At 32.7% G+C, this 14,604-nt stretch overlaps 1 protein-coding gene across 1 annotated transcript in view; it reads left to right on the forward strand.

Annotated features, from left to right (window-relative positions):
- The window catches only part of acap3a (ArfGAP with coiled-coil, ankyrin repeat and PH domains 3a), a 78,376-nt gene that overhangs the window by 29,203 nt on the left and 34,569 nt on the right, over nucleotides 1-14,604 (forward strand). The window contains exons 2-4 of the mRNA XM_016283950.1: nucleotides 1,832-1,889; nucleotides 5,277-5,396; nucleotides 9,609-9,662. Coding sequence (XP_016139436.1) covers nucleotides 1,832-1,889; nucleotides 5,277-5,396; nucleotides 9,609-9,662 — 232 coding nt within the window. The remainder of the gene's footprint in view (nucleotides 1-1,831; nucleotides 1,890-5,276; nucleotides 5,397-9,608; nucleotides 9,663-14,604) is intronic.

The following is a 14,604-nucleotide window of genomic DNA, read 5'->3' on the forward strand; positions in this document are numbered from 1 at the left end:
CACATATATATACATACACATATATATATATATATATATATATATATATATATATATATATATATATATATATATATAAAATGTACACACAAATTTTACAGATTTTTAGAACATGGTCCATCATCCATAACCATCTCGTGTGACACAAGTGTGTGTGTCTCTGTACTCGAGGCACAATTGCTTCTGCTCTAAATGGAGAACACGTGCATCAGCGCAGCCTCGCTCAAACACGTCACACGCAGAGCACAGCGAGAGACAGAGAGATCACTGACTGTATAATAGTCTGAAAAATAATGCAGATCTCAGTGATATGGCTTAACATAAAGCCTGAGGCTTTAAAACAGCCTTACAGTTCAGAGGAAAAACCTTTCTCACGCAGGAAGACTGGACAGAGGGAGGAGATGGCAACTTGTAGTTTCGGCCCTTCTGAAAAGAGAAGGACAGATCTGATTGGTCAGTTGTGTTCAGGACTTGTCAGGATGACCATAATTACGAGATTAAAAGACTTTAACTTTTGAAGCTGCTGTCATTTTGGTTGTTTTTACATGTTGGAGCTACCTTAAAATGGCAAATTGTAATTTGACAAAGATATGAAAGGTTTTTACTATTCAGAAGCTCATATTTACGGTAAATCCGGCATGAAAGCACCATAAAGTGACACAATGGCTACGTCTTATTTGCATACTCATGCTACAGTATGCACTAAAAAGTGTGTACTTTACTGGCTGTGGGAACGTACATACTTTTGAGTGTGCAGTCAAAATGTATGCCAGAAATTTGGAGATATTACCATCCTGATAAAAGCCCAAGTTTTTTTGCATATCGTTTGTGTTGCTATCTCATCTAGGAATGCAAAATGTAATTCATACTTCACCTTTACATTTATTCTAATAAAAACTGCAGTAGCAGCTTCAGCCTTGGGTTTTTTTAGTCTAAATTTCTTACAAGTGGAAAATCTGCCTCTTGCCTTGTGCAAGGGTTTGTTAGTAATATTAGCCAAAAAAGTATGTTCTTTGAAAAAGAAAAATTAGACTGTAGGAATTATTCCACAATAAGCATTTCATGCTACCTTTTTGTCGCGACCTCACTAACTGTCACATAACCAATTTTGTTTTATTTTATTATGAATTTTAATTTTATTTTTGTCACATGGCCTTATGTTCCATATTTGGTTGATATTATTTCCTGTTTATTCAAACTAATATAAATTTTATTAGGAATTTTTATTTTATTGTATTTTATTTATCATTTTATTTTTGTCACATGACTTCACTACGTGTGTCACATCGTGTTGCAGTAAGTGGTGTCCAGTTATAATCTTGGGGATGAAAATGGTTATTTTGGATTTTTAATCCCAGTTTTATGATAAACAAATTAAATAATTTAATTATCCAAATATATATATATATATATATATATATATATAATTTGGATAATTAGAATTATTTTTATATAAATAAAATTCAAGAAAAAATGTTAAAAGTCAGGGTTGATATAATTTTCACTTTACATTGCATTATGGGATGCAGCTTTGCATGCAGTGTGTTTGTTGTATACTATACATTTTAGCAAATGTAGTTGTCATCTAGGTATTCTGGGTAAAATTTAGCGAGTATGAATTCTGAATACTGCAAATGTTGTACGATTAGTATGTCAGTGTGATATTGTGAACATATTTTTATTCTCACAAACTATTTCGAGTCAATACGAAATGAAGTATGAAATGTAGATCCTATGAAATCTGCTGTTAATTTGCTCCTTTCTGTGCCATTCATCAAGTTGCGAATGTGGAGCTGAAATAATTTACGTCATCATCTGTCTTGTGTTCCAGGGCTAATATTGATGAGGTGGAGACGGAGGTGGTGGAGATCGAAGCCAAGCTTGATAAGGTACAGTAAGACGCTTTAAAGCAGTCACTTGACCTTCTGACCCCGTCAGAGCGCATTTAGGCCACATGTTTGAAAATCACAGCTCGGATTTGTTAGAAATCACATCTAATACCTTCTGAGACCTCTGTAGCCAAACACTGACATCAGCCGCTCCCATAACAAGGTCAAGCGGTCAAGCTCAGGCTTTACGGATCATCAGTGTGTGCAAATGCTGGTGTAAATCCAGCAGAGAAAGCAGAAAGCAGGGCAGTTTGTCATTAGAGAGCAGAAAGGGCATGTGTGGAAAGACATTTGTGGTATATGAGATTGGAGGAACATTGTGGATTAATGTATAGCGATGGTAATCCTGTTTAAATGCTGTAAAGATGGCTGAACGTCATCGACAGGAAAATCTAATAGTGTAATACAGGAGTCTAGTCTAGTGCTCCCAAGACACTAGCCTTTGGGCAGTTGACATGACGTCAGTCAAATCAAATTTAATTTAATTTAATTTAACAAAAACTAAATGCAAAATATTTATTTTATTCCAATTTAACATGAATTACATTTGCCTATATTAATAAAATTTACCTCTTAACATTTTGGAGTCCAATGAAATAATTATGTGTTTGTATTGTTATTTATAATAATTTTTAGATAAAGAAAATTCAATTTTTGTGATCTTTTTATATTTATTTTATACTAATTTAATATGAGTGAAGGTTTGTCTTATATTAATTAAATTGACCTAATATTAATACAAAAAAATGATGGCAAGAAGTGGTGACGAGTTACAAGTTAATCTAAAAATATACACACATTCCCTTATGTTTATACAGTTTAAATCTAAAAAAAAAAAAAGACCATTCATGAGAAGATGAAGGTGAAATTATCTTTAAAGAAGTGTTCATTTGCTGACAGATGTCACGAGCACATATGTTTCTCTAATTCCTGCGATCTCCATCTGTTCCTGAAAACCTTGAGTGACAGCTGCCAATCCAGATTACACCTGTGTCACTTTAAAAGTCTTCTTTGGTAATTATTGTTATTTTTTATTCCTGAAATTATCAGGATTTGAAAACAAATTACTTAAAATTTATATTTATTATTATTAATTAATTTTTTTCAATTATTTTTATTTAAATTTATATTTTACTATAGAAAAGTCCTAGTTAGTGCAATAACAGATATGTATATGTATGCATGTGTATGTGTAGTGTGATATGCATGTTTTAGGCGCAGTGATGCAGAGAAATGAATTGGTCTCCTCTTATGCATTTGGTTTAGTTGTTTGTTGTTTAGTGCTTCCATGCATTTTAATCACAACAGTGTGCAACTTTTGATAATTTCATCAGGCTCTGCAAAACAACAGCTTCAGCACAGACTTCTGATCTCATGCGACTTTTCTCCAAGGAAACTGAAAAGGAATCTTATTGTTTGCTTTGCATATGTAGGAAACTTAACATTTGGAGTCTTACTCACAAAGAGTAAATGATGCATCTCGGTCTATTTTTGCATGACAATTTCTTGTTAGTTCTCGCGTCTGGCTCTTCAGATGTGGAGTCTGTGGGTCTGTTCAGCAGCTGTGTAGAACAAGGCTCTCTGTGTTTGTTAGATTGACTCATGAGGAGAGTCTGGGAAATTAAGAGATTTTCCCAAACTCATATTTTCAACTGGATGTGTGTGTGTGGACGCAATCGAAACGGCACCTGAGGTAAGAAAGAGGAAGATAAAATACAGAAGAAAGAGCAAAAGGGAACTAACTGGACTCGAACGTGGAGACAGACACATGGAGCCCATCTGAGAATGTGTCCCATCAGGCACAAAGCAAACACACAACCACATGTGAAAGCCCTCCGCTGAGTCTGAGATGTGTGGCATGTGCGAAAGTGGGACATTTTTGCCTTGGCCTTTACATGTGGGAACTGGTAATTGGCACATTAGTGAGGAGAATTACTGCACAGATGAGACCGCACCTGTTGTGTGTGTGTTTGTGGGATTTAAAGAAATATTTCAGGTTTCAGTTAACCTAATGTTTATATAAATGCACTGCATTGATATTTTTGACTCGTAAGAGAAGTGTGATTATAGTAATGCTGTTGTAATGAAAGGCTACAAGCTCATTGTTATGATTTTAGACAGAGCCGATCCTAGACTTCTGGGGGCCCTCCGCAAAACTGGGAATGACGAGTTATGAATGAATGAATTGCCTTTGTCCGCTTGAGAAACGGTGTCTCTTCCGTGGCTCGGTACACTTTCAACTCGTTTTTTTGTTGTCTCGAGTAAGACACTGTATGACATTCACATTACATGATTTGAATGATTTTTACGTAGAAAGGGCGACAGCACACCACATTAAAATAAATGACATAACCGCTGGCCAAATTCAAAAACTAAACTAAAATTAAATCCTCTTTGAGAGCAAGGGGGCCCCTGGTGTTTCGGGGACCCTACGCAGCTTGCATACTTTGCGTATCGGGAGGATCGGCTCTGATTTTAGACAACTTTACAGCTTCGGTAACAAGTTTTTTTTTTAATACTGAAGGATTCATTTAAATGCTTTTTAATGAACTAGTCTGTGTTGCTGAGCAAATCTTGAAGTGAACACATTTTTCTTGTTTCCACCTATATAATAAAATGTTAATAAAATGAGACCCATTTCAAGTTCATTGATAACACATAAAAAGACACCTACACTCTTAAAAATAAAGGTGCTTCAAAAGGTTCTTCAAGCGATGCCATAGAAGAACCATTTTTGGTTCCACAAAGAACCATTCAGTCAAAGGTTCTTTAAAGAACCATCTCTTTCTTACCTTTTTGTAATCTGAAGAACCTTCTTTCGCCACAAAGAACCTTTTTTGAAACAGAAAGGTTCTTCAGATGTTAAAGGCTCTTTATGGAACCATTTAGACAAAAAGGTTCTTCTATGGCATCGTGAAGCACCTTTATTTTTAAGAGTGCACTGGTCAACATCTACAGTGTAAATTAATCTTCTGCATGCAAGACAAATCAAAATCCCCACCATTAACGAAACCAAAATACTAACAAAATTATTAGTTTCTAATAGTATTAACTAAACTTATTTCAATATTAGTAATGTAATATTAACTAAAAATTACAAATTTTAACTAAAGAAGGATGCAAAAGCATACTTTTAAAAATATGTAAAAAAAAAAATATATATACTAATTTATGAATCCATTAAGGAAATGTATTAGAATATGAGGCAACGTCACACTCAACATTATAAATATTTTATCAAATAATTGTGTTTTGCTACAAAATGTCAAAGGGTATTAATATTCTGCTCTGTCAGCGCAGTTTCTGCTGATACTCTAAAACGCATTACGCATGGATGGCTTATTGTGTCTTATGTTAACCTCTTTCTCTGTCTGTTTTCTTTAATAGCTGGTGAAGCTGTGTGGCGGTATGATTGAAGCTGGGAAAGCGTATGTCACCGCCAACAAGCTCTTCATCAATGGCATCCGTGACCTATCCCAGCAGTGCAAGAAGGACCAGATGATATCGGTAATATTTTATTGTGTGTGTGTGCGTGTGTGTGATTTTGCTTTGTCTGTCAGTTCTGATCACCAGAATCGTAATGGGAATTGTAAGGAAATATGGTTCCTAAGAATTTCATGAATGATTCTTTTAGAAGCTTCACAGATGTCTCAACTTAAATACACAATAAACAATAGTATTTATTAGGGGTGTCCCCGACTAAGGATTTTCATAGTCGAATCGGAATTTTTTCCAATCTTGTCGATGGTCGAATCATATGTTTGGGGGCGGGGCAAAAATACATTTGACAGTCATAATTACTGACGTTAACACATAGGGAAAATGTGTAACGGATGCCTCGCAGATATAAACGGGGTAAATAATGTTTTGTGTTTTGATTAAAAGATAGTTAACATTAAACGTCAGCGAAACCCTAAGAATTCACAACTGTTTTAGAATTAGTTATTAATGTTCTGCATTTCTGTTTTGAACTGCGCGCGCTGTAGATGACCAGTAGAATGAAGCATAGCAAGTTTTTAATCAATGGGATTTAACTCATTTATCTCATGTAGAATTTGCTTCGTTATTTATACAACATAACGTTAATATTAGGACTTATAGGCTATCTGCACAAAATGCCTCAAATGCACATGAGCGTGTCTGCGCGGCTTTGAATTAACTCCTTTTGTGGATGCGTTCTTCATGCAACAACGTTCAGAAACACGGCAACTAAACTCACAGTATAATAGTGTTCTCATTATAATGTTATGTGCATGACAGTACCAATCGTAGTCATTATTATGCGTTGTTGTTTGTCCTGCTCGCGCTGAAGAGAGAGCCTAATCACTGTAGTACTACAATGAAGCACTTTACTGCAGCATAACTCAACCAAATGCATCTTATACGAGATTAATAATATATAGGCCTACACGACATATACTGTATATAAACCGGCTGAAAGGTTTTAAAATCACTTGTACCCTACCTGATCGAAAAAATCCAGTCTTTCACTCTGCCTGTGTCAGTTTGAGTCTTGTTAAAGTTTTAAATCCCTGCCGCCAAGATGCTCCTCTGTCGGGCACGGGTTATGGAAAGTGAAACTTAACTTAAATCTATAGGTGAGTGATTCTATAGTTGCAGGTACATTTGGTGTCCGAAGTCATTATTTTTTTCCTGCTTTTTTCAAATGGTTATTTTTTTTTATTATTTTAATACTGTGTTACTCATTGTTATGAATTACAAGATGTTACAGTCCATAACAAAATATAATATTTTCTGCAAAAAGTGTCTTAAATAGCTGAAAATCATGATTACTTGTTGTCCGAATTAGTCAGTGCAGTTTTTCCATCATGTATCATTTTGTAATCAAAATATTTTATTGTATTTTTCTTTTTGTAATATTTCATTCATTTTATTTATAAAAGCCCTAAAGAGTCATTTACCTAATTCTACAACATTATAAAAAATAATAAATAAACTTTATTCTTATAAAAATAGGTGTCCGTAAATCTTGCGTCAACTCTGTTACCGTACCATACTTTGCCTTTAAATTAGTGGATTCATCTCCCACAACTATGTACGATACAGGAAATGATGTCACTTTCCCTCACTGTTAAGATCTGAAGCACTGAAAAGTCTATGTGCACTCTCTAAGAAATTATTTTAATCTAAAAGTTCTTACACCAAGAGTTATTTTATAAAGTGTCAAATCTGTTACCACAATATCAAAAGGAAAACAGATTTTTTTCATTGATCACACTTTGTGTTATTTAAAAGTCTTTTAATTATGATTTCATTAGTGCCATGTGCTCTTAGCATTTATGCTAGCAAGTGGAGTTTTTGGCAAAAAATAAAGAAAATTGTCAGTTCTGTTACTGTAACTCTGTTACCAAGGTAGAGTAACAATGCTGACAATGCGGTAACAGAATTGACGGTCCATCGGACAATTGTCAATTCTGTTACTTTACAATTCTGTTACTTAAAGGGTTACTTAAACTCTGTTTATGAACTATTTTCACAAAAAACAATAAATGTGTTGTTTAAAATCCTAATAAATATTATTGATTTATTTTTGCACCCTTATGATATTTCAACAACATTTCTTTTCTTTTTTTTAACTGGATATTGTATATAATACATTTTCAGATGAAAAATATTTGCTCCAAATGGACGGTTCTGTGAAGACATCGTTTTTTTTTTATATATAATTTTCAAGGTATGCATAGGTGAAATATTATCTCAGTTTCAAGTGATGGAATGTAAGGACTGTTTGTCTAATGAAACAAGAAGGATTTTTCCTGTTATGATTTATTGTTATTTCTACACATTGGCTAATTTGTCCGTAACAGAGTTGACAAACAATACCATAAAGACATCTGTTTTTTCATTAAAAGTAAAAAAAAAAGGAAGTAACTTGTGTTTAGCAAGCACTGAATTGTTAAAATTAAATATGTTTTCAATAAGATACTGAAAAAAAAAATCTGTTAGTGAAAAAGTTTTTTTCTGAACTTTCTACAATGCCAAATGTATCTCCAATTATAGAATCACCCAGGGGTGGTTGGATTTATTCACATATGTTAAAATATCTATTTAAAGCTTCTTTATTTTCAGATTCTTATTTACAGCATTATCATAATAGGCTGTATATTAACTTATTGGGAGAAAACCAGTAGTTCTTTGTGAAATCAGACATTTGAGCACCCCCATATAGCCAAACTGGCATGATCATAACACCTCTGCGAATATTCGACTGTGAGACTGGTAGTCAAATCAGGCTCCCCCTATCGAAGCATCGGATCTTCAACTATTCAGGGTCACCCCTAGTTTTTCTGTTATACAAAATTATACTTTTAAAAATTGTAACTTTTAAAATTTTTATTTTGTTTTATATTTCTTTTATTATTTATTCTATATTAATTACTATTATTTTAACTTTTGTTTTATTTTTATTTAAATGTATTTTTTAAATTGTATTTTGTATTTATTATTTACTATATATTAGTTATTTACAGTTATTATAAATATAATAAATATATAACAATAGTATAAAAATATAATAATAGTATAATATTGTTTATTATTCATTTCCATTAATTATATAATATCATAATTATATTTTAATTTTATATAATATTATATAAAATTACATTTATATGAGTAATTGTATATTCATATTATATCATTTTAATATTATAATTATATAATATTTTTATTTATTTTATTATATATTATTTACATTTATTATTAATTATAATAATCATATAATTTACTTGTTTATTATTAGTTTTCATTATATTAATTGTATTATTTTATTTATCATTATTTACCACTTATTGATTACATTTATCATTTATTTTATTTTTTTAAGTAGACCTACCATTTATTCCAAAAATTCAAAATCTTCCAAATTCACAACAATAACACTGATTCAGTGAGTGAGTCATTTGGCTGATGTTTGACTTAGTTTCTACTTCTTTTGGATCAATTCATTAAAAAGAACTGTCTCATAAAAGTCATTCATTCATGAATCAGACCTAACTGCGTGCAACCAAAGAGGAGATTGCCGTAAGAAAATGTATAGCCTCTCTCGTCATCACATTCTTTTGCTGTGGCGATGTAGATAAACAGTATAGACGTTCAAGAACTGTTAGCAAAACTGTACACCATAAATCACTCCATTGTAGTCATTTTTCAACCCTAAACTCGCGTCTGTTTTTAATTGTGAGCTCTTTACTGGCAGGCTTACTGACATGAGGGCGTCAGGCTGCTGTTTTGAGTGTCTCAGACACTCTTTGACCCTGATTAGACATGGATTTAGTCAAAAAGAAGCAGGCCGGGGCTCCTGTACTCTCTCCTTTCTCTCTGTCATTAGTGCCAGTTGGGTTAGACTCATTGCCGCCATCTGTAAATGCTATTAAGAGTCTTTTGGCTTCTCTTTCCTTGTACCCAGCTGACTAATGTTGAGCATCTTATTAAAACCTGCTGCTATTTGCATTTTCCACTGTAAAAACATCAAGACCCACAATTACATTTCCATTTTGACAAAAGCTGTTGCACGCTCAGCGAGGCTCGTTTTCCTCGTCGGACGGACTCTACATGGACCAGAATATTTATAGATGATGATACGAGAACAAACATGCTATTGAATTACCAGTACCTCATAATTCATTTTTGGTCTAGATAATGAAAATGACCCAATTTGAATTCTGACGACTGTGACCTGTTCTTGTGTTTTCACAGGACTGTCTGGAGAAGTGCGGCGAGAGTTTGCAGGAGATTGTCAACTACCACATGGTACGTCTGCTGTTTTTCTCATTTGTTTCTCCTCCGATGAGTGACTGTGGGATGGATCCGCTGAGAGCGCCTCACGGTGTCATCGTATCGTGAAATGTTACTGTGTTTTCCCTCATGTGTCGCTCTGCTCTAGTGAAGGAAGGGGCCCTGGTTGTGATGTGTGTGAATGATTTAACGTGCTGCGAGGCTGTGAATCATGAATGATCCTCGTGTTGAGTGTAAATCATATATGATGCTCTGTCTGTTGTTGTGAATGTCTTTTCTGGTCATAAGAGACGATAACTAGAGCAGCGGTTTTGCTTCAGGACCTACATTTTATATTTGACATCAAGCGGTGACGCAAAACAGTAACAGAATTGTGCAAAAGCTAAAAAAAAATGTCCTTGGGATCAAATACTAACATTTAGTATATTATATATGTAAATAAAGTAATAGAACTAATGTAAGATATAGTGTAATATTTCTATGTGTGTGTGTATAAATATATATATATATTTAAAATAAAGTAATATAACTAAACTGAAGTATTGTGTTATATTTAATAGTTATAAGTAGATAATAAATAGTAAAAATATATTGTAATATTAATATATTTAAAGTATATTATACATAATCATTATATATATAAATTATAATGTATTTATATATATATATATATATATATAGTAATAGAACTAAACTAATGTATAGTGTAATATTTATGTGTGTATGTATGTGTGTGTGTGTGTGTGTGTGTGTGTATAGTTTATGTACTGTACATACAATTTAATATATGTATTTATATACAATTTAAAAATTAAATACAAATATGTTCTCAACTACGTGTATGTATTATGTATATACAATTTCGTATATGTATAATACTAATATTATGTGTTTTGTATAAAACTAATGTTTATTATTAATTACAAATAAATTATAATATTAATAGTTAATTTATATTATACATTATATTACATATGGGAATTATATGCAATATGCTTAATTTTTAATGAATTAGTCGCACTAACTACTTCCTGTCTAAATGTGTTCAGATTGCTTGGTTGTTTTTCACAAAATGAGTGTGCTGATCTGAAGAAAGGTTTATAGTGTGTGTGTATTATATGTATATGTATAATGTAACATCAATAATTCCATTATTCCACAAATTCTACTTAACAATTAACCTTATAGCTTTACTGAACAACAACAAAAAAATAGATGGAAGAGGGTTTTGCTGAATTTTCATGTGTAATAATGTATTAGTCTGACTAATTATCTGTCTTGTTTTCCTTTGGAAAGCTCTAAGCAGCACGTGTTAGGGAGGGACATGACTATTGTTAGTTTCTAACACTCATCTGCTCATTCTATAAGTGTGTTGTTTTCCAGCTCTCACTGAGGTGTTAAATCTGACCTGTGCACCGCAGACCGTCAGTCTGTGAACTCACTGCCCGTTTGATGTGCTCTTTCGAGAAGCGACCACTGGGTCTTTAGAGAGGCCAGCAGAGCCACATGGAGAAATGATATCACAAACGAGGTTAATGGGCAGGGTCATCAGAGGACTGGGAATTTAAAGTTATTTAATTTATTATATTGCATTTTTTATATATATATATATATATATAATTTCAGTCTTCTTTGCTCATATTTACCAAGGGGACTAATAGTTCTGACCTTAACTGTGTTATAAATTGCATATATATATATATATATATATATATATATATATGCAATTTATAACACAGTTAAGGTCAGAACTATTAGTCCCCTTGGTAAATATGAGCAAAGAAGACTGAAATTATATATATATATATATATATATATATATATATATATATATATATATATATGCAATTAGGCGTGTCCAAATGTTTGCATTAATGATTGCATGTTTTTCATGCATTTAAAACATTTTCTATTTGAATAGACTTGTGCTTAAACATTTTTTTTTTTGGGATAAATATAAAATTGTTCTTGAATATTTCTGTGCAAATATATATTTAAATAAAATTGTTTTACATGAAAATGCATATGAATGTGTATAGTTAAAATTTTACTAAACTAATTCATAGTTAATTCATGACTTTATTATTCTAAAATGTGAATAAAAGTAATAATTTACTCTAACTTTAAGTGCTTTATTTTCCTTTTTTGTTTTCATATAAACACTTTTTTGATCTACAGTATTGATAGATGATAGATTACACAATTTTGGTAACTAAAATAAAAAAAATAAGAGCTGTTGTTGAGAAATTAATGTTGGATGTTGAATTATGGGGAAAAATCTGGTATTATTGTCAAAAATGTAATTTGGGGGAAAATTATCATTTATCAATTTTATTATCACTTAATTTAAAATAGAACTAAAAAATTTTTTGTCTATACTAGACAGCCATTATCACAGAATTTATTTACACATTATATTTGTGAATTTTGTATATAGGCATTTCTATGTTCCTAAATGGAACGATGTTTTTCTGCATCGGAACAGAGATAATAGAATGAATGGAATTTACCTGATTTCAGGACAACATGTTTATTGAGAGATAGATAGGAAACGAATCACAGTGATGTGAAATGCTGTGATAGTATGTGAAGAGGAAGGTCTTCGAAAGAAAGAGGGGTGTCTAAGGAGTTGTTTGGGAAGTTCTCTTTCCTCAGGTCTTTATCCCAACAATATAGGAATTGTCTGGAAAGCGGGTGAAGGGATTGTAGGGTGAATGAGGGGCTTTTGCATGTTGGAGGTATTTGATGAATCTCACGTTCTTACAGATTGTCCGAAATCTCGTGCAGAGACAAAAGTCACTAACCCACTGGCATATCAGTGTGGCTACTTGACATTTTGGCATTGTGGGTACAGTTAACCTTTTGGTTAGCCCTTCATACTGTTGTGTGCAGAGAGCAGGAAATGCAGGGGAATTTAGCACAGGAAGAGCACACGCGACAGTAAAGCCCAGTCAGGACATCATTCAGCATAGCCACACGCTCTTGACTTTTACACAGATGTGTTCGGAAAAACAATACAAGACAGGCAGGAAAACAAAATCGAGCACAAACCTATCACCATTTATGCATGAAATACCCCTTCTTTTAATAAGAAAAGTAATTATTATTATTATCTATTCATAATTTAATAAATAATGTATTCTATATTTAAATGATCTGTTGTTATTAAATGGAATTTTTGTATTTAAAAATACATGTTTTATTTATTTAAATAATAAATGGGTCAAATTTATTTATTTAGTATAATTATAAAAATGTATTTAATTTATATTGTCAAAATTCATACATACAAATATATACTTTTTAATGTTATTATTAATTATATTACGTAAATATGACATAATTGTTTAATTAATGTTATTATATCGAATAAATTTAATTTATGTTGTAAAAAAATCAATTGTGTAACGTGCGTGTGTAACCATTATGTTATATATATATATATATAACATTATTATTATTATTATATTTAAATATTTAATAAAAATGCATATTAAAATCGCATGTATATAAAATTATAACTATTATTAAACATTTAATACACATTTAATTAAATGTATTTATATTGAATTAATTTCTGTTATCAAGATGTTAAATATTTGTTATTAATAAATGAAATTAAATGAACTATGTGTTATTTTATGTAGGGGCTTTGCATTCTTGTTTTTTTTTTTCTTTTCTTTATATTTTTATATATTATGTGTTATTTCATACAGAGCTCAGATTAAATACGCACTTATCACTTGGAAATGTATTAAACCACAATATGTCAGTCGGTGGACCACACACAGGGTGTTTCTCTCTCTTTCTGCCAAAGAACGAGACGGGCTTTGCTGCGACAGACGGGCGGTCGGTTGGGTTCTTGGTTTCCCAGAGCCTGCTGCTTCATTTAAAGACTGTTTGGAAGCAGGATAAGTCACTGACATCTATTAGAGCTCTGTTTAGTGATGAGCGTCTCGAAAAACAGAGTGTTGTGTTTTGCCTAACTGTAGGGGAGGCCGAACCTTGACATGAGGCACAGAAGAGCACAAAAGCATCGGCATTCATTTTTTATTTATATTCTGTTTATGTATTATTCAAATGCACATTTTATAAATTATATTAAAGGGGTCCTATTATGCTTTTTCACTTTTTCAACTTTAGTTAGTCTGTAATGTTGCTGTTTGAGCATAATAGATCTGCAAAGCTCAAAGTCCACTTCAAAAGGAGATATTTTATTTAACAGAAGTCACTTTTCAAAAACTACAACGAATGACTCGTTTGGACTACAACGCATATTTTCCGGGATTTGTGATATCACAAATATGGAAGAATGGGACGAGACCTGGTTGAGCTGCACTCGAGAAGGCAACGAGTGTTATCACTATGTCGGAGACACGTTAGCTTTCCCAAGGCAGACGAACTTAGAGCGGTTACAATCATCCGGGTTTAAATCACGCTCAAATTGATTTGATTTTGAGCAATATTTACACTGAAGCTCACAGGCGGCTATGGTAAGGGACATGACATTTCCCGACCAGGCGCAGAGTGCTGCCAATCACAACACGCACTGGCCCAGCTTACCAATCACAACACACACTGGCCCAGCTTACCAATCACAACACGCACTGGCCCAGCTTACCAATCACAACACACACTGGCCCAGCTTACCAATCACAGCACACACTGGCCCAGCTTACCAATCACAGCACACACTGGCCCAGCTTACCAATCACAGCACACACTGGCCCAGCTTACCAATCACAGCACACACTGGCCCAGCTTACCAATCACAGCACACACTGGCCCAGCTTACCAAAATTTTATTATCACTTAATTTAAAATAGAACTAAAAAATTTTTTGTCTATACTAGACAGCCATTATCACAGAATTTATTTACACATTATATTTGTGAATTTTGTATATAGGCATTTCTATGTTCCTAAATGGAACGATGTTTTTCTGCATCGGAACAGA

The sequence above is a fragment of the Sinocyclocheilus grahami genome, unplaced genomic scaffold, assembly GCF_001515645.1.
Source record: "Sinocyclocheilus grahami isolate Dianchi unplaced genomic scaffold, SAMN03320097.WGS_v1.1 scaffold178.1, whole genome shotgun sequence".
NCBI lineage: Eukaryota > Metazoa > Chordata > Actinopteri > Cypriniformes > Cyprinidae > Sinocyclocheilus > Sinocyclocheilus grahami.